Source organism: Eleutherodactylus coqui, chromosome 7, assembly GCF_035609145.1.
Source record: "Eleutherodactylus coqui strain aEleCoq1 chromosome 7, aEleCoq1.hap1, whole genome shotgun sequence".
In the NCBI taxonomy this organism is placed as follows: domain Eukaryota; kingdom Metazoa; phylum Chordata; class Amphibia; order Anura; family Eleutherodactylidae; genus Eleutherodactylus; species Eleutherodactylus coqui.
The window spans coordinates 218316082-218341383 of NC_089843.1; the positions used below are offsets into that span (position 1 = coordinate 218316082).

Sequence of the window (25302 nt, forward strand, 5' to 3'; positions counted from 1 at the left end):
GCAAGCCTCAAAACTGTGACGACAGAGTGCTGTGACAGTCCTCTCCTCGGTGTAGTACAGTGACCGGCTTCATCTACATTGGGGGAAAATGAATATTGTCTTAGAGATCCTGCTGCTGCTGCTTACTACCATCTTCTCATACTTGGAGGCTCTGGTGAACTTATTCCTCCCCGTGAAAAGGAAATCCGTGAGTGGAGAGATCGTCCTGATCACAGGTGCCGGGCACGGCATAGGGAGGGCCACAGCGGCAGAGTTTGCCAAACTTCAAAGTGTCCTGGTCCTATGGGATATTAATAAGGTGAGCTGCAAAGCTGAGGTTTGATTTACTTAACTGTCATATATATATATATATATATATATCTATATCTATCTATATATATCTATATCTATCTATATATATATATATATATATATATATATATATATATATATATACACTATATATAATAAAATGCACTAGGAAGACTGTTGTTGCTCTCAGTAAGAGAAACAAAATAATCTTGCAGATTTGATACTTTTTAATAACTTTGTCAGCCATTCCTTTCCACTGGGTAGCAGGCAGCAAACTTCTTTCTTCTAACCATATATGCACTATAACAGGAAATTAAAGTAGGTGTTAAATGTAGCTTGTACGGAAATAGTTTCAGAGGTTCTAGTATGAACTTTGAACTTACAGTTTCTTATTTGCACTCATATATTCCGTGTTCGTTTGCACATTGATGTTTATATTGACATACAATTACAATCAACTACAATGTTACAATATAAAGAAAAAGTTGCAGCTCCCGAGATTACTATCTACATAGCAAGTGGATGAAACAGTAAAAACAAGGGTATGGCCCTGTATGGGCCCTGATCCAAATGAAGGCTTGGTAACAAAGGGCCTGTACAAACAGGTGTAAGTGCATCTTGGCCACGCAAATACACCACGTGTTTGCACAACCAAAATGTGCTTACATCAGCATATTTCACCCACTCCATGTATTTGTGTGCACAAGCGCACTGCATGTTTGCACACACAAAACAAGTATGCGCAAAGTCACATTGACTTTGTGTGCATATGTGTAGCGAACACGCCGGCTTTCTGCGTATGTCATGCAGTGTACCGCAGTGTCTTCATCTGTAATGCGGATGTGCCATCTGCAGTGACAGATATGGACAGGCCACGGAGCGGACAGCTTCCATTGACTTCAAATCATGCTAAAATAGGACATGCTGCGATTTTCCCTCCGTGAGTGAAAAATCTTGGACACGGAAAATCGCGGACATGGAAAAGCGTTTCTGCATAGCATGTTTGTGGGCAGTACTCGCTGTGGAATTCAGAGGCGGACGTTTCCTAATGCAAAGCATCTCAAAGGAGGAAGCTCAAGTTTTGCTGATGTTCAAACGTCCCAGTTGTTGACTGCAAAGTATTTGCGAAACCGTATCCCAACGCTTGCATCTCAACCAACAAAGACAGCGCTCCTAAGATCAAGAAGTGGGGGACAGATATGCACCAAAGGAGTAATGGAAGGTGACTTACCTGGCGTGATTGGGCCGCCCAGATGGAGGGCAGTCCACCACGCCTGGTGTCCCAGTAAGCAGTGTTATTATTTATGGTTTTTCCGCCAACCCTAGTCATACCGACATCCAACAGGGTGAGGAGAGCGTCAACGGGGACTCCGAACGAGAATATCGTATAACAAGAGAGCAAGTAGACAATATGTCAGAAACAACTCCAGGGCAGCTGCCTAGTACTGTCTGCATATGTCTGTATTTATTCCTTGTTTATACATGGCTAATTAAGCCCAGGCCAGGGGCGTAACTATAGGAGGTGCAGGGGGTGCGGTTGCACCCGGGCCCAGGAGCCTTAGGGGGCCCATAAGGCCTCTCTTCTCCATATTGGGATCCCAGTACTATGAAAAAAGCATTATAGTTGGGGCCCTGTTACAGATTTTGCATCGGGGCCAAGAAGCTTTAAGTTACGCCTCTGGCCCTGGCACTTTAACTAAATAAAGTTCTGAAAATCCCACCTTGCTGGATCTCCTTCTTAAAGTCCATGGAACCATCCCTGTGATTGACTGCCTACCAGGACTAAGGGGTGTTCTCATCTGAGACACCCCTGTGAAGCAAGTGACCTACCTATTTCTTACCAGCCTATGGGGTTATTTACTGACATATTGTCCACTTCCTCTAAAGTTTGCATCTCTTTGTTTCAATTTAGCCAAAACATCACAGTTTATACTTTCTGGGAATTTAATAAAATTGGAACAAAGAGATGATGACCGTGGAATAGTTCACTGCTTGTATGTGATAACCGGGAAAGGAAGGATCGTTCTGACAGAGACGTCTGGGGCATTCCTTGGAAACATGCTGCTTTGAGGTTCACTGTAAAAGACTGACAGAGAAGGGAACTATGTCAGAAGATGACCAAAGTGGTCTCCATCTCAAAAATTCCCCCCTATGATTCTCTCTAGGTTCAGTCGTGACTTCTGTCCCCATGCATTTTCCTGCATGGAGGCTGGACCCAGGACAGAACTAACACTGGTTTCACAAGATACAGTGTCAAACCAGCCTTACTGCTTTCATTTATTGCAGTGATCACTTTCATATTATCCTTAATATTTTTGGTTGGGTGTACTGTACACCCATTTATAGTACTGGTGCCAAGATGACAAATGAGTTTAGCAATACTTAATGAGTAAGGCACCCGCCCAAAATAATATTTTCCATTTGTATAGCAAATAACTAATTGCCAATGTACTCTTTTTACACTTTGTCTCATCATTCTCATTTTGTCCATATTTTCAGCACCTTTGTTCTATATGCAGGTAAATTAGGACAGTTTATGTTAAACTGGCTATACAAATTAGCCTTTATTCACATAACATTTGAGTTCTACGCTTGCTGTGTATGCTGAAGGTATTCTTCAAATGGACCAATAGTGTACATTCACACAGAAGAGTTTCTCTTGGCCTCCATTGTCTTATTGTGTATCAGTATCCTTTGTTTAATGTAGAGAAGGACATAATCAACTATGCTTTTCTACGCATAGTCATCTGGCAAAAAAAGCATATACTGGCTGTATATATCATTTTTTTTACAATGGGAGTCAATGGGCAACCTGTGCCACCTATAGAGCGAAGTATGTTGGAGCTTCTGTCAGACCATACTCCCAATGTAATAATCTGATGAAGGTCTCACACATGATGTGAATAGATGCTCAGATCAAAAACAACCTAATTACCCAATTTCAGCAGAAAAAACAATGATCTAATGTTTACATGGGCAACCCAACAATCCATCAATGGCAGATATTTGGAGAAAGGATAGGTCATGTTGCAGGTCAATAAGCCTAATCCTTGGGGTTTATTCCCCTCTATCCACAGACAGAAACATTGGCACTCAGCTGAGTCAATCATGTATCCTTATGTTCCATATGGTGCTATATCATGGAGTTATTCTCCCTAATGCTCGGCGCATGCACATTATTCTTTGTTGTTCCATGACTCCTTATTAAACTTGACAAGGTACAGTAGGGCCCAGTAGAAGTCTATGAGTTCCAAACAACCTGGAGGTTTTCTGGCACCCTAATACACCCTTGTGCTTAAAACTCATGACTGATCTAGTATAGATCTTCATTATTTTGGGGGAAATGTGATAACATTTCTTAATGTAGAGAAGGTGGCTCAGCATACGTTCAAGCTTTCATATGTCCTTCCATCAGGTATACCTCACTGTATAGAAAAACACAGCTTATTGCTCAGTATACTGTTTATACATGACAACTTTGGGGCTTTTTCCATGACTTAAAACCACTCTGTTCTTCCTGATTGCTGCTGATCAGGAAATGTGACTGCTGCAGCCAATCATTTTCCGCAGCAGTCTCCTTCTATAGCCACTGATTGGCTGCAGCAGTCACATGTCCTGATCAGCAGCAATCAAGAAGAACAGAGTGGTTGTGGAGCAATTTTAAGTCATGGGAAAAGCCACGGTCACACGATTCCCGATGGAAATGTCGCGGTTTGGCTGCAGCGGAAAACCGTAACATTTCCGCCGCTTTAAAGCGGCCCGGCCGCTCGCTCTTTCGCTGCGCCCGGCGCTCCCATAGAGGGGAGCGCAGCCGCAGCGGGAAAAAAAATAGACATGCTGCGGTCGGCAAATCCGCGCCGCAGCAGCGGCTTCTGCCGGCTAAGCTGCAGTGGATTTGCCGTCCCGTGTGGACGAGATTTCTGCGAAATTCCGCCCTGTGTGAACCCAGCCTAAAGAATCCTGGGTGAGGTTGGTGTTTATGGCAGCTTATGGATGCTGAGTGAACGTTAGACTTCAGGCTATTATAAAACAACCGATTTCTGTGACACCATAGCAGATGCAGAGGAGAGGTTAATCACTGGGGATCTAAACGCCCAAAAGCTTCCTTGCTATATTCCTGAAGCACACCCACTTGTAAAGTTGGAGGTGTGGAGAATAAAATTATATAAGGCAACTGCTGTTTTACTGCTTTATAATGTATGAGAGTTGGCGATCCTGAATGGGCAGGTGCACAGTAATACACTGAAATACACTGCTACTGCAAATATGAGTGTGTTACATTTATTTGGAGTTTTAGCGGTGTACAAACATGATTGTTTCCATTTGGTGCAAGAGGACATGTATGAGTTAAAGGGGTTGTCCCGCGAAAGCAAGTGGGGGTATACACTTCTGTATGGCCATATTAATGCACTTTGTAATATACATCGTGCATTAATTATGAGCCATACAGAAGTTATTCACTTACCTGCTCCGTTGCTAGCGTCCTCGTCGCCATGGTGCCGTCTAATTTCAGCGTCTAATCGCCTGATTAGACGCGCTTGCGCAGTCCGGTCTTCTCCCTTCTGAATGGGGCCGCTCGTGCCGGAGAGCTGCTCCTCGTAGCTCCGCCCCGTCAATCAGGAGGCTGGAATCGGCAATGGAACGCACAGAGCCCACGGTGCACCATGGGAGAAGACCTGCGGGCCACCGTGGGTGAAGATCCCGGCGGCCATCTTCACAAGGTAAGTAAGAAGTCACCGGAGCGCGGGGATTCGGGTAAGTACTATCCGGTTTTTTTTTAAACCCCTGCATCGGGTTTGTCTCGCGCCGAACGGGGGGGCTATTGAAAAAAAACAAAAACGTTTTGGCGCGGGACAACCCCTTTAAGAACTTTTACATTGTGCGTTTTTATTTTTAGTTATCATTATAATGTTAATAGAGGATTCATAGAGCAACGGTACAGATAACCTGTTCACATAGTTTAGTACATAACACTGTACTTCACCCCATTACACGATCTTCCTAGAAGTTCCCGGACTACGACTACATTGTATATGCTGAAACAAACAAAAAATATATATATAAACTCATATATAAGATACGGGGTCTAAACTCTCTGTCATAATGGAAGTTTTCTCTTCAACGTTAGGTGACTGAATACACTTAGGCCTCATGTCCGCGGGGAAAATCAGGCCCGCTCTGGATTCTCCATGGAGAATCCGTAGTGGGTCCCTCCTGCCCCGCGGACATGAGCGCTGAAAATTAGAATAAATAAGAATATACTTACCTCCCGCCCGCTCCGGATCTCCTTTTCGCCGCGGCGCCATCTTCTCTCCGTTGCGGCCGGATCTTCTTTCTTCGGCTCGGTGGATGCGCAGGATGACGTCGGTGACGTGCCCTGCGCATGCGCCGGCCCGAAGAAAAAAGATCCGGCCGCGACAGAGAGAAGATGGCGCCGCGGCAAAGGGAAGAACCGGAGCGGGTGAGTAAATTCCGATTTTTGTCTCCCGCGGATCCGGACGGCTTCCATAGGCTTCAATAGAAGCCCGCGGGAGCCGTCCCCACGGGAGACCCGCACGAAAATGGAGCATGGTCCAGAGTTTTTCATGCTCCATTTTTAAAAAAATCACTTTTATTGACCATCCGCGGGTATTTATCTACCCCGCGGGTGGTCAATGCATCCCTATGGGGTGCGGATCCGCGGGCAGGAGAAGAGTTAAAATCCGCTGCGGATTTTAATTCTTCTTTTCCCCGTGGACATGAGGCCTTAGGGCTTCATCTCACGGGCGTATGTGCATTTCTCAGCACTACATTTTTGCGGAAGGAGTGATGCTTTTTTCGTAAGTCTCGGCATATTTTACTGTACTTTTTCCACCCAGAGTGCATGTTCTTTTGCGCACGGCAAACAGGAAGCACGGCTTGAAATGTTTAATTAGTTCCAGATGTGTTCTTTTTCTAGCGGAATTATGCAGCCTTTTAAGTATCTCTTTGCATATTACATGTGTATTTGCGCACCCCCATTAAGGGCTCCTTCGAAGGGGCGTATTTGCACACAAAAAATGAGCTTGTGCAATATGCAGAAAATAGAAGCCATTAACCCTTTGCAATCCAATTTTGGATTCAGGGTTTCCTAGGGGGCTTTCTATTTCTACCATTTTACAATAGCGCCATCTGCTGTCTAGAGCCAGTACTGCAGTATGGTACATGCCGGAGAGGCCCCCGACAATAGAGCGGCTAGTCATATACAGTAAGAATACCCTGCCAGACATCTTCCAACATAGGAGCTGTACAGGCTTCAACCAGAATGTTGGAAGACGTCAGACAGTGTATTGGAAAGGGTTAACATTTCTGTGCTTGCATTTTGGTTGTGCAAAAAAAAAACCCAGCAGACTCTACTTTTCTGCGCATTGGTGCACCAAGTTCACATGCAGCAGATTTACTGCAGTCATTTCTACAACTGAAAGCCTCTTCTGTGCATGTGAATGGGCTTATTTCTTGCAGCATGTGCATGGGGTTTTTAAAACCTCCTACTTCTATGTATAGGAAAGTGCAGAAATGATGATAAAAAATCTGCCTTGTGAAAACATATTCCTCGGGATGATTGCCCACTAAAAATGAAGCATGGTGGTCTTCCATCGCCAAAGTCCAGGGTTCACATCTGACCAAGGGCAGCATGTTCTCCCTGCATTTGCATGGGGTGGAAGGTTTCCAGTTTCATCCCATACTTCATTCTCCATTCTCCTGATACAGAGGACCGGGTTCGATTGTCCCCGAAATGCGTTGAGATGGTATTCACTATTAAACCTTGGAACTCGAACTGACGTGGTTCTCCTTTACTGAAGGCTTGATGCACCTACTGTATTGGGGGTTGAGAGGTACTGGGCAACCTCTCCCCCTGTAGATGTAAGTGCCCATTTAGATACCCCCTTACAGGATTTTGATGGTTCCATAATACTTAGCCCCTCTCTTGTACTTTTACTCTCATAAATATTGTCATGATCTGGTAAAAGGCCAAGTACTTTAGTGCGGCTATCTGCTAATATGTAATGACAATTATTTTATTTTTTTTGACAGAATGGTGTTGAAGAAACTGCTGCACAATGCAGAAAGATTGGAGCCAAAGTCTATACTTATGTGGTGGACTGCAGCAAACGTGAGGACATCAGTAAGGCTGCTGACCAGGTACAAAACGTACTGTAGCTAAACACTAGCTGCAAATTCTAGACATTGAGTCACATGGGGTCATCCCTCTATCTATTCCCTATATCTGAACAGTTATTCTAACACTCAATTGCAATTCAATATGCTAGCATCCATATAATAAGGTTAAAAAGTGTATCTCATGGCTTGAGCTTGGTCAGAATGTCTATAAATACAGATAGGGGCTGTAAACAGTGCTGGATTGCGGCAACCATGGGCCATTGGCTGTTCACAAAACCTGAGTCCCCTCACACATATCATACCCATCCGCTGGGTAAGATATTCTCTGGTAGCACATTAAATAAGCAGCCACAAAAAGAAACATTGATTACAGCCCCCCCCCCCCCCCATCTTCAGGATAGACCCCAGGCTATCCCTGTCCTCAGGTCAGACCCCATGTTGTCCCTGTCCTCAGGTCAGACCCCATGTTGTCCCTGTCCTCAGGTCAGACCCCAGGATGCCAGGATGTCCCCTTCCTCAGGTCAGACCCCAGGCTGTCCCCATCCTGAGGACAGACCCCAGGTTATCCCCATCCTTAGGACAGACCCCAGGCTATCCCCATTTTTAGGACAGACCCCAGGCTATTCCTATCCTCAGTACAGACCCCAGGCTGTTCCTATCCTCAGTACAGACCTTGGAATCCCCATCCTCATTACACACTTAAGGCTACCCCTATCCTCCGTACAGACCCCAGACTACCCCTATCCTCAGTGCAGACCCACAACCTCAGTACAGACCCTGGAATCCTCCCATCCTCAGTATAGACACCAGAACCCCTCATCCTCAGTGCAGACCCTGGAATCCCCCCATCCTCAGTACAGACCCCTGGCTACCCCTATCCTCAGTACAGACCCCTGGCTACCCCTATCCCAAGTACAGATGCCTGGCTACAACCATCCTCAGCACAGACTCCCGGCTACCCCTATACCCCTATCCTTAGTACAGACCCCCGACTACCCCTATTCTCAGTACAGACTTCTTAAATTTTACCCATTTGTATGGTACTTTAAAATAAAGGCTTTGGATTATATGACATGACCAGCAGTCATCTTGTGGATTCTTCACTTTTTCTCAGTACAGATCCCCTGGCTACCTTTATCCTGGGTACAGACCCCTGGCTACCCCTATCCTCGGTACAAACCCCTGGCTACCCCTATCCTCAGTACAGGCCCCCCAGCTTCCCCCATCCTCAGTACAGACCCTAGGCTATCCCCATCTTCAGTACAGACCTCGGAATCCTCTCATGCTCAGTACAGACCCAGAATACGCCCAAATGAATCTGGCCTAAGTCTGAGTTTTGGCACTAATTCCTAATTTGTACTACAATGAGAGCTGCTGTTGCAAGTGCCGGCCACTACACAGGGGTTGGAGCAGTAGCTTCTGCACACAAGTTCACAAACTTTGCACTGATCTCTATGAAGAGTGCAGGGCATAAAGACGTTGACTGTTCAACTTACCATATTTTTTGCTTTATAAGACGCACCGGATGATAAGACGCACCCCCGTTTTAGAGGGGGAAAATAGGGCAAAAATATTTTTAACTCACCCAGGGACAGTGCAGGGGATAGTACCGGGCGACGGAGCAGAAGGAGTGGCAGAGGTCCGGAACACCAGAGCTCCGTGTCCCAGTAGCGCTTGTTCAGTAGGAGGAAGGAAAGAAACTGATTGGTGGAGGTAGGGAAGCCGCAGCAGTTCCCGCCAATGCGCACGACCAATCAGCGGAACGTGTGGACGGCAGTGGGGAGGAGAGGAAACTGGTAACTGACCGCACATTTGTTTGTGCAATCGCGAGTCTGTTAGCGCGGCCGCACGTTTAAACGCGCAATTGCGCGAACAAATGCTGATGCAACGAATTTCGGCACATTCGCTTTATAAGACGCAGCGACTTCCCTCCCGCTTTGGGAGGAAAAAAAGTGCGTCTTATAAAGCGAAAAACACGGTACTGTCTTACTTGCAGATACAGGAAACGAATGTTTGGTAGAGGGGACGCGGCAAAAGGGGGATCTACAGGATTCTAACTTCAAACATTCACTTACTACTACTCCTTGCATCGTAGATGTTTACTCAATGTGCTCAATAACAGAAATGAACAGTACAACATAACCGCTTGTGTCCTGTTAGTTTAGCTAAGACTTATTTAAAAGGGCGTAATTCTTGTATATGCGTGCGACTGACTGCAGAAGGACCGCATACAGACCCATCACAATCAATAGGGCTACTCAGACAAGCATTGCTTTATATGGACTGATGGTATGAAAAATCACAATACATCCATTCTGGTCTGATTTCTTGGAAAACAGTGGCCCATTCAAGTCAATAAGTGTGCAAAAAAAACACAAAACATTGCTGCTAAGCAACTCTCCAGAAAAAACGGAACTTCCATCTGTTATTTTGCTCGCAAAAATTGTAAGACATACAGATTTATTTCCACCCTTAGGGCTTATTCAGACGACCGTATATCGGCCTGATTTTCACGCCCGGCTGATGTACGCTGTCCCTCTCTGCAGGGGGAGGAGGCGGGATGGGAGCAGTGCACAGAGCTGCCACCCCCTTTCTGCCCTGTTTCCGGCCCTCGCCACTATTTTCAATGGGAGGGTCAGGACAGGGGCGGAGCTAAATGCAGTCCGCCCCGTCCCACCTCCTCCCATTGCAAATAGTGGTGAGGGGTGAACTGGATATGGTTTTCTCCAGCAGGTTTCGGGGTATTTTGTAGCTTCCAAATTGTATAGTGTGCACACATCATCGAGCAGATCAGACACAAGCTATCAATCTCATATCCAAAATGGCTCTCTGGTCAGAGACACCCAGACGGCCCCTTTTATTGTAAAGCATAACACCTGCCCTTTAATGGGCGTGCAACAGATTACATCAGTAACATATAGGATTCTCATTTGTCAGATCATATAGAATCCCCCCTCCTTCCTGCCCACCTTCTCTCAACTCCAATGTATAAGCAAGTCTTTGTCTTACAAACATGTGCTCAAATCTGAAACTGAAAGTAGATAGCTCTTTGTTGAAGAAGATTCTGTGTGGGGGATGGGGAGGACTGGGAAAACACTCAAGATGGACACGAGCAATGACATATAACACTGTGATTTAACTCTTTCCTTATGCAGCAGAGTTCCACATTAGGCTGAAGTCACAAAACACACATAATACGTCTAGTTTAGTACAAATCGATAGACATTTTACACTGACTAATCATCATGTCTATCACAGGGGCAGGGAGGGGGCAGAGATAGGGCGAAGAGGGGGCAGGAGCTTAATGCAGTGCTCCCATCCCGTCCCGCCTCCTTCTCTTGCAGAGAGGGACAGCGTATATCGGCCAGGCGTGAAAACCCGGCCGATATATGGACGTCTGTATAAGCTCAGTGTGTCCCGTTATCTGTGCAATTCCACTGAAAAACAAACTGAAATCTTTTAGGGTGGAAAATTAAAAAAAAAAACTTATGTAATGTAGTTGCATAAATATGCACACCCTAAAACTATTAGGCTGGGTTCACATGGGGCGGAATTGCCGTGGAATTTCCATGCGGAAAGTCCACATGGCAATTCTGCCTGAGGCTCCTAATCCTGGGATTGGCCAGCAAAGTGGCCAAGATTTTTCACACACAGCGGCCAAGCCACACAAAAACCGACATGTGGCACAGAATTCAATTCCCCGGCACGTCAATTATTTCCCCGTTTCTGCAGCGGCCTCGCTCCTCTCTATGGGGAGAGAAAGCAGCAGCGGAATGTCGACAACGAATCTGCTTCAAAACCCTCGGCTAAAGGCCCACAGGTTTTGAAGCTGCGCTTTTCCCGCGGACATCTCACATTTTTTTTGGTGGCCATTCCATGAGAATTCCGCTGAAATTCCGTCCCGTGTGAAATTCCAGCCTTATGTTGTGGATGTGCCCTTTGACTTTATGACAGCATTCTGTCTTTTAGGTAGATCTTCAATGGGATTCAGGTCTGGGCTCTGGGTGGGCCTAAACTTCCTGAACCCCCCTATGGTTTGCTATAGGAATTCTCTGTGAGAATCCCTCTAGTCATGCCCACTCTTTAAAGCCCCGCCCACTCACTCTCTGCTATAGGGATGTCCCTTGGGATCTCCCCAAAGGAGGGAGAGTGAGCGGACCTATGGGGGATTTCCCCATAGCAAGGAACAGAGAGCGGAGCAATGGGAGATTACCCCCCCCCCCCCCATAGCGCCGCTCACTCTCCCTGCTTTGGGGAAATCCCGAAGCCCTGCGGGGCTTCTTCACTCTCTCCTCCTGGAGCAGCTCCAGTGAATGGGCAATATTTAATGCGATGCACATATGAAACATTGCCCGTGAATGCGTTTTCAGCACATGCAAATAGCGCGCAAAAAACACGCTTGTCTAACCGAGGCCTGAAAGTGGAAATAAATCTGAAATGATTCATCTCTGTTGAATTTTGTAACATCACAAAAACATGGCATTTTACCAGAGGTGCGTAGACTTTTTATATCCACTGTATGTATGCAAAATCGAAATACACATCAAATTGAGCGATCACCTTGCGCTTAAAGCACACAACGATTATCGCTCAAGAGTATTTCAAGATAATCGTTGTGTCTAAATGGGCCTTAACACTCACAACTTCATTCCATACAGTAAAGCCTCACTTGCAGTCTCCATAGCTTGTAGTTCAGAAATACATAATGTGTGCACTCTGGGGTAACCGGACCTACTTCCATATGTGGTGACCAGGGATGGGGCTGCACTATTGCAAGATTTTTTGTCATGGCCCTGGAGTCTTTCCAACCTCTAAGGAAGCTTTTCCATCAGTGTCTTGGAGCTTTCTGTATCCTTAGGGTGCTTTAACATGGAACAACCTGCTGGGTGCAGATGCCCGACAGGCCGTCCGAGCAATGATCATTCCAGTGCTTTTACACAGGAACAATCAACACAGAGCGAGCCGGGAATCTTCCAGGCTGCCCGCCTCTTTAACCCCTTAAGGACACGGCCTATTTTGGCGTTGAGGACCAAGCGATTTTTGGTATTTTTCCATCTCCATTTTTCAAAAGTCATAACTTTTTTTTTTTCCGTCGACGCGGACGTATAAGGGCTTGTTTTTTGCGTGACAAGCTGTAGTTTTTATCGGTGCCACTTTTGGGTACATAGACTATATGGTAAAACTTTTATTTTTTTTTATGATAGCAGGCAGAGAAAACGCATCAATTCTGACATAGATTTAATTTTATTTCTTTACAGCGTTAATCATGCAGCATAAATGACACACTAAATTTTTTCTGCGGGTCGGTACGGTTACAACGATACCAAAATTGTTATATTTTTTTAGGTTTTTACATTTTTTTGCAATAAAAAGCCTTTTTTTGGAAATCTTTTTTTTTTCTCTATAGCTGCATTCAAAGTCCTGTAACTTTTTTATATTTCCATGTACGGAGCTCTATGAGGGCTTATTTTTTGCGAGACGAGCTGTAGTTTTTATTGGTACCATTTTGGGGAATGTACGGCTTTTTTGATCACTTTTATTGCCTTTTTTGTGAGGCAAAATGCTAAAAATTAGCATTTGGCCTCAGTTTTTTAGCGTTTTTTTAAAACGCTTTTTGTCAAACAAAATAAAAAGCATGTTCAACTTTTTGTACACGTCGTTGTGGACGCATCAACACCCAATATGTGGGGTTTTAATTTTTTTTTACCTTTTTTTTTCTAATATTAGAAAAAGCATAAAAAAGGGGTTTTTTTACATTTTTATTTTTTTTACATTTTTATTTTCTTTTTTTTACACTATTTGAGTTCCTCTGAGGGACTTACAGCACTGTGCCTATGATCACTGTGATAAAGCATGGCAGAGCTACTGCTCTGCCATGCCTTATCGCTTATACAGCGATTATAGGCAATACAGGACGCCAGTGTCTGGCGTCCTGTTGCCATGGTGACAGCCCGGGCTCTCGCAATGACATTGCGAGAGCCGTCCGGAGACTCAGAGGGAACGCTCCCTCTGTGAACTCTTTCCCTGCCGCGATCTACTTAGATCGCGGCAGGGAAGGGGTTAACAGCGGGGGGCGCATCTCCGATGCCCCCGCGCTCTTGCAGCGGGACGCCGGCTGTGACTGACAGCTGGCTCCCGCTGCGGGATGGCGCGAGGTCAGTCATGATCTCGCGCTATCCCGATGACGTACCGGTACGTCCTGGGGAGGAAAGGGGTTAACACTAAACCGGCAGTCGTTCATAGATGAACGACTGCCTGTTTACGCGGGCCGATCTGTCATTCATTTTCTGCATGCAGAAACTGAGCGACAAATGAATTTATCATTCACCATTCAGTTGGGCATTCATTTAGGCTGAATGATAATTGCTCAGATTATTGCTGATCGGGGGAATCGTGTAAAAGGGCTCTTAGGATAATGTTCACTAACTATGCTAACTTCCCTCACAAAGGTTCTTTTGACACTGCCATACATATAATATAGCCATATTGAATCTAATTTATGGTCAATGACTTGATATTACATGAATGTGCTGCTTGTTTGAGCTTGGAACACAACATTGTTTTAAAACTATGGTCAATATTTAGAGTCATTCAGCTGTATATATTTGATCATGTATTGATGGGCTGCAATGGCACTCCGTAAGGATCTTGAGTAAACTATGATGTCTTGACTGGCAGCTGAAAGTCTTATTCTCTCTTCCAGGTGAAACAAGAAGTAGGAGATGTTAATATCCTCATAAATAATGCTGGCGTTGTGTCCTGTGCCGACCTGCTGTCACTGCAGGATAGTCAGATTCAGAGGATATTTGAAGTCAATGTGCTTGCTCACTTCTGGGTAAGTAGAACTGTCCCACAGACACAATAATTGTTTCTAACTGGACTATATAAAATGTGAGGGTCAAAATATAATGTATAGTTAGTCGATTCATAGAGAGTGCAGTATTAACATTTTATGCTGTTAGATGATAGATTACAGCTAGAGATGAGCCAGCACCCAAATGCTCGGGTCCACGTTATTCTTCCTAAAATTTGAGAGCTCTACTCGAGTAATGAACCCCATTGACTACAATGGGAGACTCGAGCATTTTTGTATGTGGGACGCCGGGTGCTGTGTCTCTCTCTCCCTCCCCTCTCTCTCTCTCTCCCCCGCTCTCTCTTCCCCCCCTCTCTCTCTCCCCCCCTCTCTCTCCCCCCTCTCTCTCTCCCCCCCTCTCTCCCCCCCCCCTCTCTCTCTCGCCCCTCTCTCTCCCCTCTCTCTCTCCCCTCTCTCTCTCCCCCCTCTCTCTCCCCCCTCTCTCTACCCCCCTCTCTCTACCCCCCTCTCTCTACCCCCCTCTCTCTACCCCCTCTCTCTCTACCCCCTCTCTCTCTACCCCCCTCTCTCTACCCCCTCTCTCTCTACCCCCTCTCTCTCTACCCCCCTCTCTCTACCCCCTCTCTCTCTTCCCCCCCTCTCTCCCCTCTCTCTCTCCCCCCTCTCTCTCCCCTCTCTCTCTCCCCCCTCTCTCTCTCTATTCCCCCTCTCCCCCCTCTCTTTCCCCCCTCTCTCTCTCTATTCCCCCTCTCCCCCCTCTCTTTCCCCCCCTCTCTCTCCCCCCCCCCCTCTTTCTCCCCCCTCTCTCCCCCCCCCCCTCCCCCAAAAATTTGCCAATGCTGCACGCTGCGTCGCAGCAGGGAGGTTCCAAAACAAGCACGTCACAGAGGGAAGGAGCCAAAAACTGGGGTGGGGTCGAATTCGGCTTCATGTTCGTTCGAGTAACGAGCACCATCGAGTACATTAATACTCGAACGAGCTTCAAGCTCGGCAGAGTATATTTGCTCAACTCTAATTACAGCCCAATCAGTCATTTAACCTTGTCATTCTGGGTGACTTCGGTGGTCACAGCCCGTCCCTCTGCTCCTGTCCCTTGCCTTAGATTCTGCATCCTTCTGTGACACAGATCCTCTATCTCTGCTGCCCATATGGTGTTGGTACTTAACCCACCTCTTAAAGGGCCAGCGCATGCTCCCAGCTTTTCCATCACCAGCCAATCCGGACAATTCTTAGTCTGTTTAAGGTTTCTTTTACCTCTAGAGGGTGTCTGAACAATTAGTCTGTCTAATGTGCAAAAGGGTTATATTGTCCCATTTCCTGGTGTGATCCATGCTCATTCCAATCATCTTTCCCATCTTCTCCACTCCTGACCACAGCTTTTCTATTGACAGTTCTTACTCTGTCTGCTAAATGCCCTGACCCTTTGCCTTATTCACCATTACACAAAACACTGCCTGCCCTGACCTCAGCTCTCCTCTATGACCAATTCTCTGCCTGTCTCTCCCTCTGGTACCATGTTATGGTTTCCCTGACCAATTTGCATCAGCTGCCATATTGGCAAAAAACAAATCCTGATTGGTGGGTTAAAGGTTGAATACCGGGAGACCCCAGGTGCTGCCCCAGGATTAGCCCTACACCAAAATAGTTTATGACACAATGAGTCCACATGACAATGACTGGCCGTATCCATTATTCCAGTAGATAACACAACACTGCAAATATTTTTGTGAAAAGGCGAATTGGTAAAGACCAAACAACAGAACCAAGATATGACTTGGCTTTATTCTGAACCGAACAATGACCAAAGTGAAGTGCCGTTTGATTTAGGCGTATGATGCCATTTACATACAGTCTGAAATGTGCTAAGTATGCTACTACACATACTTATGCAAATGATACGTCACAAAGCCATTGCATCTATAAGGCCGGTTTCTCATCTGCTTCAGAACCTTCGCTTGGAATTTCCATTGCAGATCCGGCTTAAAATACCGGAAGAAAAAGCGCTGCATGTAGTGCTTTTTATTTTGTCCAAAAGTCGGGCTGCTGGGCGGACCCCATTATAGTCATTGGGGTCCGTCCAGTCCTGTTCGATTACGTCCAGAGATGAACCATTCAGCTGCGGGGATTCCCCTTTCCTGATCCCTGAATGGAATCCCTACCATACATGTGAATCTACCTGTGGGTGCCTACCCACTAGCGTTTTTTTTCTCCTGCGAATTCGCTGCCTTTTTGTTTTCCAATTGTCAATGGGACTTTCTAATGTTAAAAACGCAACAAACCAAAAACGGAAGTTGCGTTGCGTTGCTATGCGTTTTTAACATTAGAAAGTCCCATTGACAATTGGACAAAAATTCGCAGTGGAAAAAAAACTCTAGTGGGTAGGCACCCTTAGACTAAATGCACACAGGTGGAAATTCCACGTCGTGATTTCCCGCACAATTTCTGCCCGTGCCCACTGCCATAGGATTGCATTAGATAATGCAATCCTATGCAGACAGCCACGATTTGATCGTGTGAAAACTCACGTGGTAAACAAATCGTGGCATGTCTTATTTCTGTTCGAGCCTCGCAGAGGTCCGCACAAAAACGTCACTGGTGACGCGCCGGCTCTGCACTGGGCATGTGCCGGCTGGCTGGCAGCTGGCACATAGCAAAGCAGGGAGACACCGTGAGTGGTGCGCCACAGGTGTCACTGCAGGGGCACGGCCCGCACCCACTGCAGGGGCACGGCTTGCATCCCACTGCAGGGGCACGGCTTGCATCCCACTGCAGGGGCACGGCCCGCATCCCACTGCAGGGGCACGGCCCGCATCCCACTGCAGGGGCACGGCTTGCATCCCGCTACGAGAATGCTCGCAGCGGGACCCGACCCGGCCGTCTGCAGGAGGCCCTAAGCAATTCATCTCGCAGTTGGTGTATCTATTGTCGTAAAACAAGGCTTGGTATTATAAATATGTTTGCTATAGTTTTGTATTTGTCAATGTTCTCCTTGTAACACTAGACCACGCGAGCCTTCCTGCCATCAATGATGAAGAAAAATCACGGGCACATTGTGACTATCGCTTCATTAGCTGGATCTATTGGGGTTCCATTTTTGGTGGACTATTGGTATGATTTTATAATGCAACTAAAATATTCAGTAGTTTGGCAGTTCAAAGCAACCAAATCACAAAACACTGATAACCAAAGAACAATCAGACAATTGTATGAATTCATCTGCGTTGGAATCTCCAGTCGGAAGTTCCATCACAGATCCGGCTCACAATACCAGAAGAAAAAGCTGGGCAGCTAATCGTAAAGCGAACAGACCCTATTATAGTCAATGGGGTCTGTTCTGCATTGTTCGGCTCCGTCATAAGACAGATCCGTTCAGCCATGGGGATTCCCCTTTCCTTCTCCCCGAATGAAGCAGGAAAGCAGAACCCCTCGAAGCAGATGTGAAGCCATCCTTAGAATAAGTCAAATTACTAGGCCAATGCTTAACTAAAACCCAAGGAGTGAATCTGCTGATCTATTACTGTAGCATTTCCGAGGAGGCGTAAAGACTTCCTTCATGCAGACTGTTTTTGTCACATTTCTTCTGGCTTTAAAAACATGCATTGAATTTCATGCATTTTTTTCACAATTTTTTTTTTCCTTTTGTCGTGTTTTTTGTCACACATTTTTGACACATGGATTTTTTTCAGGTTTTTCTTTTACCTTACTGAGAAGCCTATTGGAAAATGTCTGAAAAAATAAAGCCAAACCTAGAGAATGCGGCGTTTTGAAAAAGAAAAAACACCATGGATCCCGAAAACCCTCTTTAATAACACCCTATTTAGTTACAGCTTACATTTGGCCATAGGGTTGTATGCCACATGACAAGAGTCCATAGGCTGTGACGCTGTTTCTAGAAAAAACAGGACAACCCCCGTAAGGACTTTGCCAACATCCGCCTATGTAAGGAGCAGATTCGCCGTAGATTTCATCCCATTATTTGAAGGCGGTGAATTCCGGTTTTCTAGAAATCTAATCCCCATTGCTCATACTACACGTTGTATACAATGCTACCGACATTACCGTGGTAAAAGGAAATGCTCTCCAACTCACAGAATAGGGGATAACAATATGATCGGTGGGATCTGACTGCTGGGATCCCCACAGTCTTGACAGAGGAGGTCCCGTGTACATCCAAAAGCATGGAGAGATGGTGCCACCACTCCTTTCATCTCAATAGAACTGATGGAGATAGCCAAATTCAGGCACTTAGCAATCTCGGGCAGTCCCACTGAAAGAATGGAGCAGCAGTGCATTTGGGGGTACATGGGACCTCTGTGCTCGGGATCGGTGTAGGTTCCAGCACTTGGACCTCCACCGATCAGATAGTTATTCCCTATCCTGTGGGTAGAGGATAGCGTCCTATAAACTGGAATCCCCCTTTAAGGTAAATTTGAGAAAGAAAAGACAAATTTTTTATCGTTCAAAGGAGAGAAAATGAAGATAATCGTTCAGTGTAAACGCAGCCAACGATCTAACGCCAACGATAAGTTGCTCCCTTTTCGTTCATCGTTAGGGATGAGCGAGTATACTCGCTAAGGCACTACTCGCTCGAGTAATGTGCCTTAGCCGAGTATCTTCCCGCTCGTCCCTGAAGATTCGGGAGCCGGTGCCGGTGCGGTTGAGCGGTGAGTTGCGGTGAGTTGCAGTGGCGAGCAGGGGAGAGCAGGCGGGAGAGAGAGATCTCCCCTCCGTTCCTTCCTGCTCTCCCCCGCAGCTCCCCGCCCCGCGGCGGCACCCAAATCTTTCGGGACGAGCAGGGAGATACTCGGCTAAAGTACATTACTCGAGCGAGTAGTGCCTTAGCGAGTATACTCGCTCATCCCTATTCATCGTTTATTTTATGCAGGCATAAGGGTCCGTTTACCCCCAACGATCCCGGCAGATACATCGCCGGCTCGTTCAAGCGAGAAATCATTCAGCCCTTCACATTTGCTGTATAAGGCCTCATGTCCACGGGGAAAATCAGGCCTGCCGCGGATTCTTCATGTAGAATCCGTAGCGGGTCCCTCCTGCCCCGCGGACATGAGGCCTAAAAATCAGAATAAACTCACCTGCTCCGTACGATGCGTATCTTCCTTCCTTCGCGGCCGGATCTTCTTTCTTTGGCCCGGCAGATGTGCTCGGTACGCCGGCAGCGTGCTGCACGCATGCGCCGGGCACATCCGCCGGGCCGAAGAAAGAAGATACGGCCACAGAGTAAAGAAGATCTGCATCGTCCGGAGCAGGTGAGTTTAATTCTGGTACGGGTCTCCCGCGGATCCGGACGGCTTCCATAGGCTTCAATAGAAGACCCGCACGAAAATGGAGCATGTCCATTTTTTTTCCCGCACGCGGATCCGCGCCTGACGGGAAAAATGACATCCGCAGGTATTTAACTACCTGCGGGTGTCCAATGCATCCCTATGGGGCGCAGATCCGCGTGCGGGAAAAACGCTGTGGATTTAAAATAAAAATTATCCCGTGACATGATTGACTTAGAGCGACTGAGTGATTTCTCGCTTGAACGAGCCAACGATATATCTGCCGGTATAAACAGGCTGCCCGAGCGAACTCTGACATCCGTCACTCTTTTATCGTTTGGTGTAAGCGGACCGCTAGTTTGCTGCAGGTTACATTTGCATGGGGCATATTGTCAGCTGCCCTCTATATAGTACATGCGCACAAGCACTTCATACGTTTACTAACATGGTGTGAATTCTATTACAGCTCTACTAAGTTTGCTGCAGTCGGATTCCATAAAGCTCTGACCGCTGAGCTCGCAGCACTGAAGATCTCCGGCATAAAGATGACCTGTCTTTGTCCTACTTTTGTGGATACTGGTTTTGTAAAAAATCCATCCTCAAGGTAAAAACCTGAACATTATCCTTCATGGTCATGTGCTGTGATGTTGGGGAGACAGTGATCAGGGCAAATATCTACAATGCAATGTCCCGGCATGTTTTATTTTAAATGTTTCTATTAAACAATCGAGATACATATCCCACTTTACATCAATTAATCGGCCATTTTTGATATTTTTTCGGAATCTGGATCAATTTGCACTTCTGGAACACATTGTGATTGTCTATCAGCAGATTAGATATATTCTCGACACACATGAAAACAAACTTAGACCTGTTATGACCCCCAAATTATGTGCCACCTCCCTCTTGTCACTTATTATTCTGTATCTAGTTTCAGGGTCTGTTCTCAGTGTATCCATGCACCCGAGCCAAATCCCTAATTAACAAAATGGAGAAGTGGCCTAGAATCCTGGGTCCCGGCCTTTTAAATGAGGTCATACATGAGCGATGTTTTCCCTCACAGCGATGAAAAAAAGTCACGGAATGTCCCATTTTTTCGCACGCGTTGCCCATTGATTTCAGTTGATTGATGGCTCTCGCATGCCGTGCGATGTGCGTGTGAGCGCAATGTGAGGTTTTCCATTGAAATCAATGACAAACACTACTGATCTTTTGCAGCATGCCAAACTTGCGTCAGAGGATCAGAATTTCACAGAAGCGATGCGAGGCGGTTTTGCCTGAAAATTGCATCGCATCCCCATAAAAATGCACGTTGCCAAGTACAATATCGGGTCACTATTGTTCTTGCCCATGTGAAACTAGCCTTGGAGTTCTTTGTCCTCTAAGGCCTCAGTCAGACGGGCGTTTTTTCGCACGTTTTGCGCATGCGCATGCGTTTCGCGCATATATAGAACCAATAGTTCGCTATGATATTGGTCACATGTCCGCTTTTGCGAAAAATTATAGGACACGACGATTCGCAAATCGCGCCTATCTGCGTTCGCCGTTTTATGTGCGCACCAAAATCATTTTTTTCGCCGGTCAGACGAAGTTTAATGCGCATTTTGATGCGCACGGTGATTTTTCTCCGGTCAGACGGGCGTTTTGCAGCGACGATAAACGCGGGTAGGTGCAGATTTTTCCCGCGATTTTTCGCCTCCGGTCACGCGATTTGCGCATGCGCATCCGACATGCGATGCGCAAAACGCGCAAAAAAACGCCCGTCTGACTGAGGCCTAAGAGTGCTTTCACATGGGATGGAATATACCAGAACAGCGTGGTGGTATGCCATCCCGGAATTCCGCACCAAAATCCACATGTCTAAGGGTACAGGCACACGGGCGAGAAGAAAGCTGCATCCGAAATTCTCAAGCACAACTTGCATTAGGCAGCACCCAGAAATCCTGTCCGTGTGCGCAGAGGCGTAACTTGAAGCTCCCGGGCCCCGATGCAAAACTTGTAACAGGGCCCCCAACTATAATGCTTTATTCATAGTACTGGGCTCCCTATATGGAGAAGAGAGGCCTTATGGGCCCCCTAAGGCTCCTGGGCCCGGGTGCAACCGCATCCCCTGCATCCTCTATAGTTACGCCCCTGCGTGTGCGGAACTATGTGCCAAACACACCACTTCCACACGTGCTGTTCTCATCCGAAATTGACAAGAGTAGGACATGTTGCGATTCTTTTTTTTACTCGGACTGACTGTATGAGTAAAAACAAGGCTCATGTGTATATACACCCATTGAAATTAATGGGTACTATTTCTGTCCGATTTTCGGGCCAAAACCACATCCGTACGCGCATATTATACACAATGAATTTCATTGGCTCCATTCACCGTGTATTATGCGTACGTCTGCGTAATAACAGCATTTATTATCTGGGTGGGGCTTGTTTTATCAGCAGTCCTTTGCTTTCAAAATTCAACATTTAACCTTTTTTTCAGCTTTTCCCCCGTGTTAGTTACTGAGGATGTAGCCAAGACATTGGTGGATGGTATTTTAATTAATAAGAAGATGATTTGTATCCCGTCATTTGCGTCACTGTCTGCAGTATTAGAAGTGTAAGTATACCATATTATTGCATGTCGCTATGTTCAAAGCTGAAACTATTTTACTGATTTTCACATTCACTAAATAAAAGGCTTTAATATGGCGTCTATGACCCAATAGGGGCCAGATGTCTTTTGAGCGACTTTTGAGCGATAATCGTTGTGTCATTACAGCGCAAGATGATCGCTCAAACGTTGAGCGATCACCTTGCGCTCCGAGCGGAGGATGCAGAAGACAAGTGGAGCCGCTTGTCTTCTGCATCCAGCTGTTCCCCTCTCAAAGCGCCCGGCTGTTATACAGCTGAGCGCTCCGTGCGGGTTATGGAGAACAGAGCTGGACCGCTCTGTTCTTCATACCCCGCCTGTCATCAGGGAGCGGGATACAGCTGAAAAATACTATCAGCTGTTTCCCGCTGTGAGTTCCCGATAAGGCTCATCGTTTTCTTTCAGCATGCTGAAAGACAACGATAAGCAACGATAATCATTGTGTCTAAATGGGCCTTTACACAGGCGTATTTGCATGTGTAATATGCAGAGAATAAACCTATTGATTTCAATGCGCAGGAAAAGGCAGTAGGTCCAGCGTAGGATAAAAACTCTTTCTCTTTATTGAAAAATCCAGACCGACGTAGAGGAACAAGAAGCATGTGCCGTGTTTGCATTTCCATTAATATCAATGGGATGGTTCTCATTTTCCAATTTTGGGTGCATTTGCGCACTAAAGATCCGCAATGCACAAAGGAATATGCAATACGCTGCACAAGTCTGTGCAGATCTGGAACTCATTAGGCTAAATCGCTATTTAAATTGGGACATGTTTATCTGCCATTCGCAAATGACCATGCGTGCGTAAATAGTGCAGTAAAATATGCCGATCTGCGCGCAAAAAAGACATGTTTATGGGGCAAATATGCCAAATACAAAAGGCATATGCCCATGTGAAGCTGGCCTAAAATGTTTGACTATTAGTTTTTTTGTCATCTTCCTATAAGACACATGCCTCTATTTCCCTAATTGGTGTGGCCTCTTCTTTCAGGTTGTTACCGGAACGCGCTCAGAGGGCTCTCAATGCATTCCAAGGAGTGAAGTTTGATGCTAAAGTACGGTGTTTGGACAAGGACAAGCAGACTTAAAGAATCGGAATGTTCATTGTAGCCTAATCAGGGATCAGAATGTATCATTTACCTTTGTGCTAGAATTGAAATGAATTGTGATTAGAGATGAGCGAACGTACTCAATAATGGCGATTTTGCAATCGAGCACCGCGATTTTCGAGTATTTCACTACTCGGGCGAAAAGTACTCGGGTGCGCCGGGGGGCGGGGGGAGGCGTGGCGGTGCGGGGGGTAGCAGCGGGGAACAGGGGGGAGCCCTCTCTCTCTCCCTCTCCCCCCCAGTCCCCGCTGCAACCCCCCGCGGCGCCGCGGCGACCCCCGAATTTTTTCGCCCGAGTACGGAAGTACTCGAAAATCGCGGTATTCGGGCGAAAAAGGGGCGTGGCCGAGCACGTTCGCTCATCTCTAATTGTGATGCAACTCTTTGGGATGGATTCTTAGCACTGACCTATTGTTTAAATCTGGTCTCTTTAACAGATGGGCGTGCTTTAACCCTGTTATGTAAATCACGACCGCGTAACGGGACGAAACGAGACCATTGGTTTCATGCTCTGATACGCTCCCTAGCGGCAGGCATATTAGCACATGCGCCCATCTGTTTAAGCGCTTAAGGATATTTTAAAATTAGTTTTTTAATTTTCTGTTTCACTATTTGCATTAAAAAAGTTTCCCAAAATTGTGCAGTTTTTACACTGTCCATTTAGAGGGGTTTGCCAAGTTATAAAGCTATTCCCTATACAGGACCACTGGGATCTCAAGAACGGGGGCCCTAAAGGTCCCTGCATGAATGATTGTCGGTCTCGCCCACGCTGCGGCTCCATAAATTTCAATTACAGCACCGGTTACAGGCAGTTTCCGATGCTCCCACTGAAATCAATAGGGCCATGGCGTGCATGCACAACCTCTGTTTCATTCATGCAGGGACCTTGGGGACTCCAGTTCTCAAGATTGGTAAACCCCTTTAAGATCCTTTTAGACTGGCTGAATTCCCAGCCCAATCTTATAGGCACCGATCATTGCTGATTTTTTTTTTTATGTGAGCCCAGAATTAGCTTATGAGGAAGAATAACTGCTAGTAGGAGCATTTTTACCCATGGGAACCCTGTTGAAATGGAGAGATGTGCAGCTGATAAGTGAATATTTTTATGCTTACTGATACTGAATGATCAGCTGATGAACAAGCGTTTTTCTCTTTTATTGGCTGAATGGTCTGATTGTCAGGTGAGCAAGCAATCGGAAGAACATTCGGAACGCATAATTGGCCAGTGTAAAAGGACCTTAAAGGAGTTGTCCTACTTCTAGCCTTCAGGAAGCAGACTGCTCTGTACATTGGACAGTGGTCTGCCTTGGTACTGCAGACAGGACCCTATTGAAGTATATGGGACTCAACTTGCAATACCAACTCAGTCCACTGCACAATGTACGGAGCTGTCTGCTTACTGCAGCTAGATGTGAGACAACCCAGTTAAGCCTCATAGCAGGCTGACACTTCCTGTTCTGTAAAGAACACTTTTCATTAGTCATCTTATTATCATCACAGGGAGGATAACAGTGATTTTATGCACATAGCTTTTTGTAGAAATACCACTGCAGATTTGGAGGCAGTTTTCATGCAGTTTTTGAGCGAAGCCAGACGCAGATTCAAAAGGAATGATCAATATAAAGGAAGGACTTACATGTCTCATTCCTTCTATAGTCACTTCTGGCTTTGGCTCATAAAACTTCGTAAACTGCGGAAGCATTTTTGAAAAGAAGCTGTGCATGCAACCACCAATGAAATGTAACACCCATATAAGATACCAGTAATGGGGAAGATTTATTTAGGCCTTCTGCACACAGGCGGGTCGGACCCCACATGCGGCATTCCTGCAGAGGAGTTTGACCCGGTGCCCTGCGTGCTGCGGATGTGCCGGCCAGCGCTCCATCGCGCATGCACAGCAGCCGCCGGCACTAGTAGATGAAGCGGATCCTGCAATACTTCTGCAGTGCTCACTGCAGAAGTGTCGTGGGATGGACGGCTTCCATTGACTTCAATAGAAGCCGTACGTGCGTAGCCCACACAGAATTGCAG

General features: G+C 46.3%; 1 protein-coding gene across 2 annotated transcripts; it reads left to right on the plus strand.

Moving 5' to 3' along the window:
* Positions 1–23907, plus strand: LOC136573162 (17-beta-hydroxysteroid dehydrogenase 13-like). 2 transcript variants are annotated; one of them, XR_010785860.1, is made up of 8 exons: positions 1–298; positions 7345–7452; positions 14135–14266; positions 17247–17353; positions 19991–20128; positions 22013–22129; positions 23154–23323; positions 23639–23907. XR_010785860.1 is itself a non-coding variant. In XM_066574395.1 (7 exons), the coding sequence occupies exons 1-7, from the start codon at positions 89–91 to the stop codon at positions 23248–23250; spliced, it is 909 nt and encodes a 302-aa protein (XP_066430492.1). In that variant the 5' UTR covers positions 1–88; the 3' UTR covers positions 23251–23907. The 2 variants fall into 2 exon arrangements, 1 of the variants encoding a protein (XP_066430492.1); XM_066574395.1 differs by having other exon boundaries at positions 23154–23907.
* The last annotated feature ends 1395 nt before the right edge of the window (positions 23908–25302 follow it).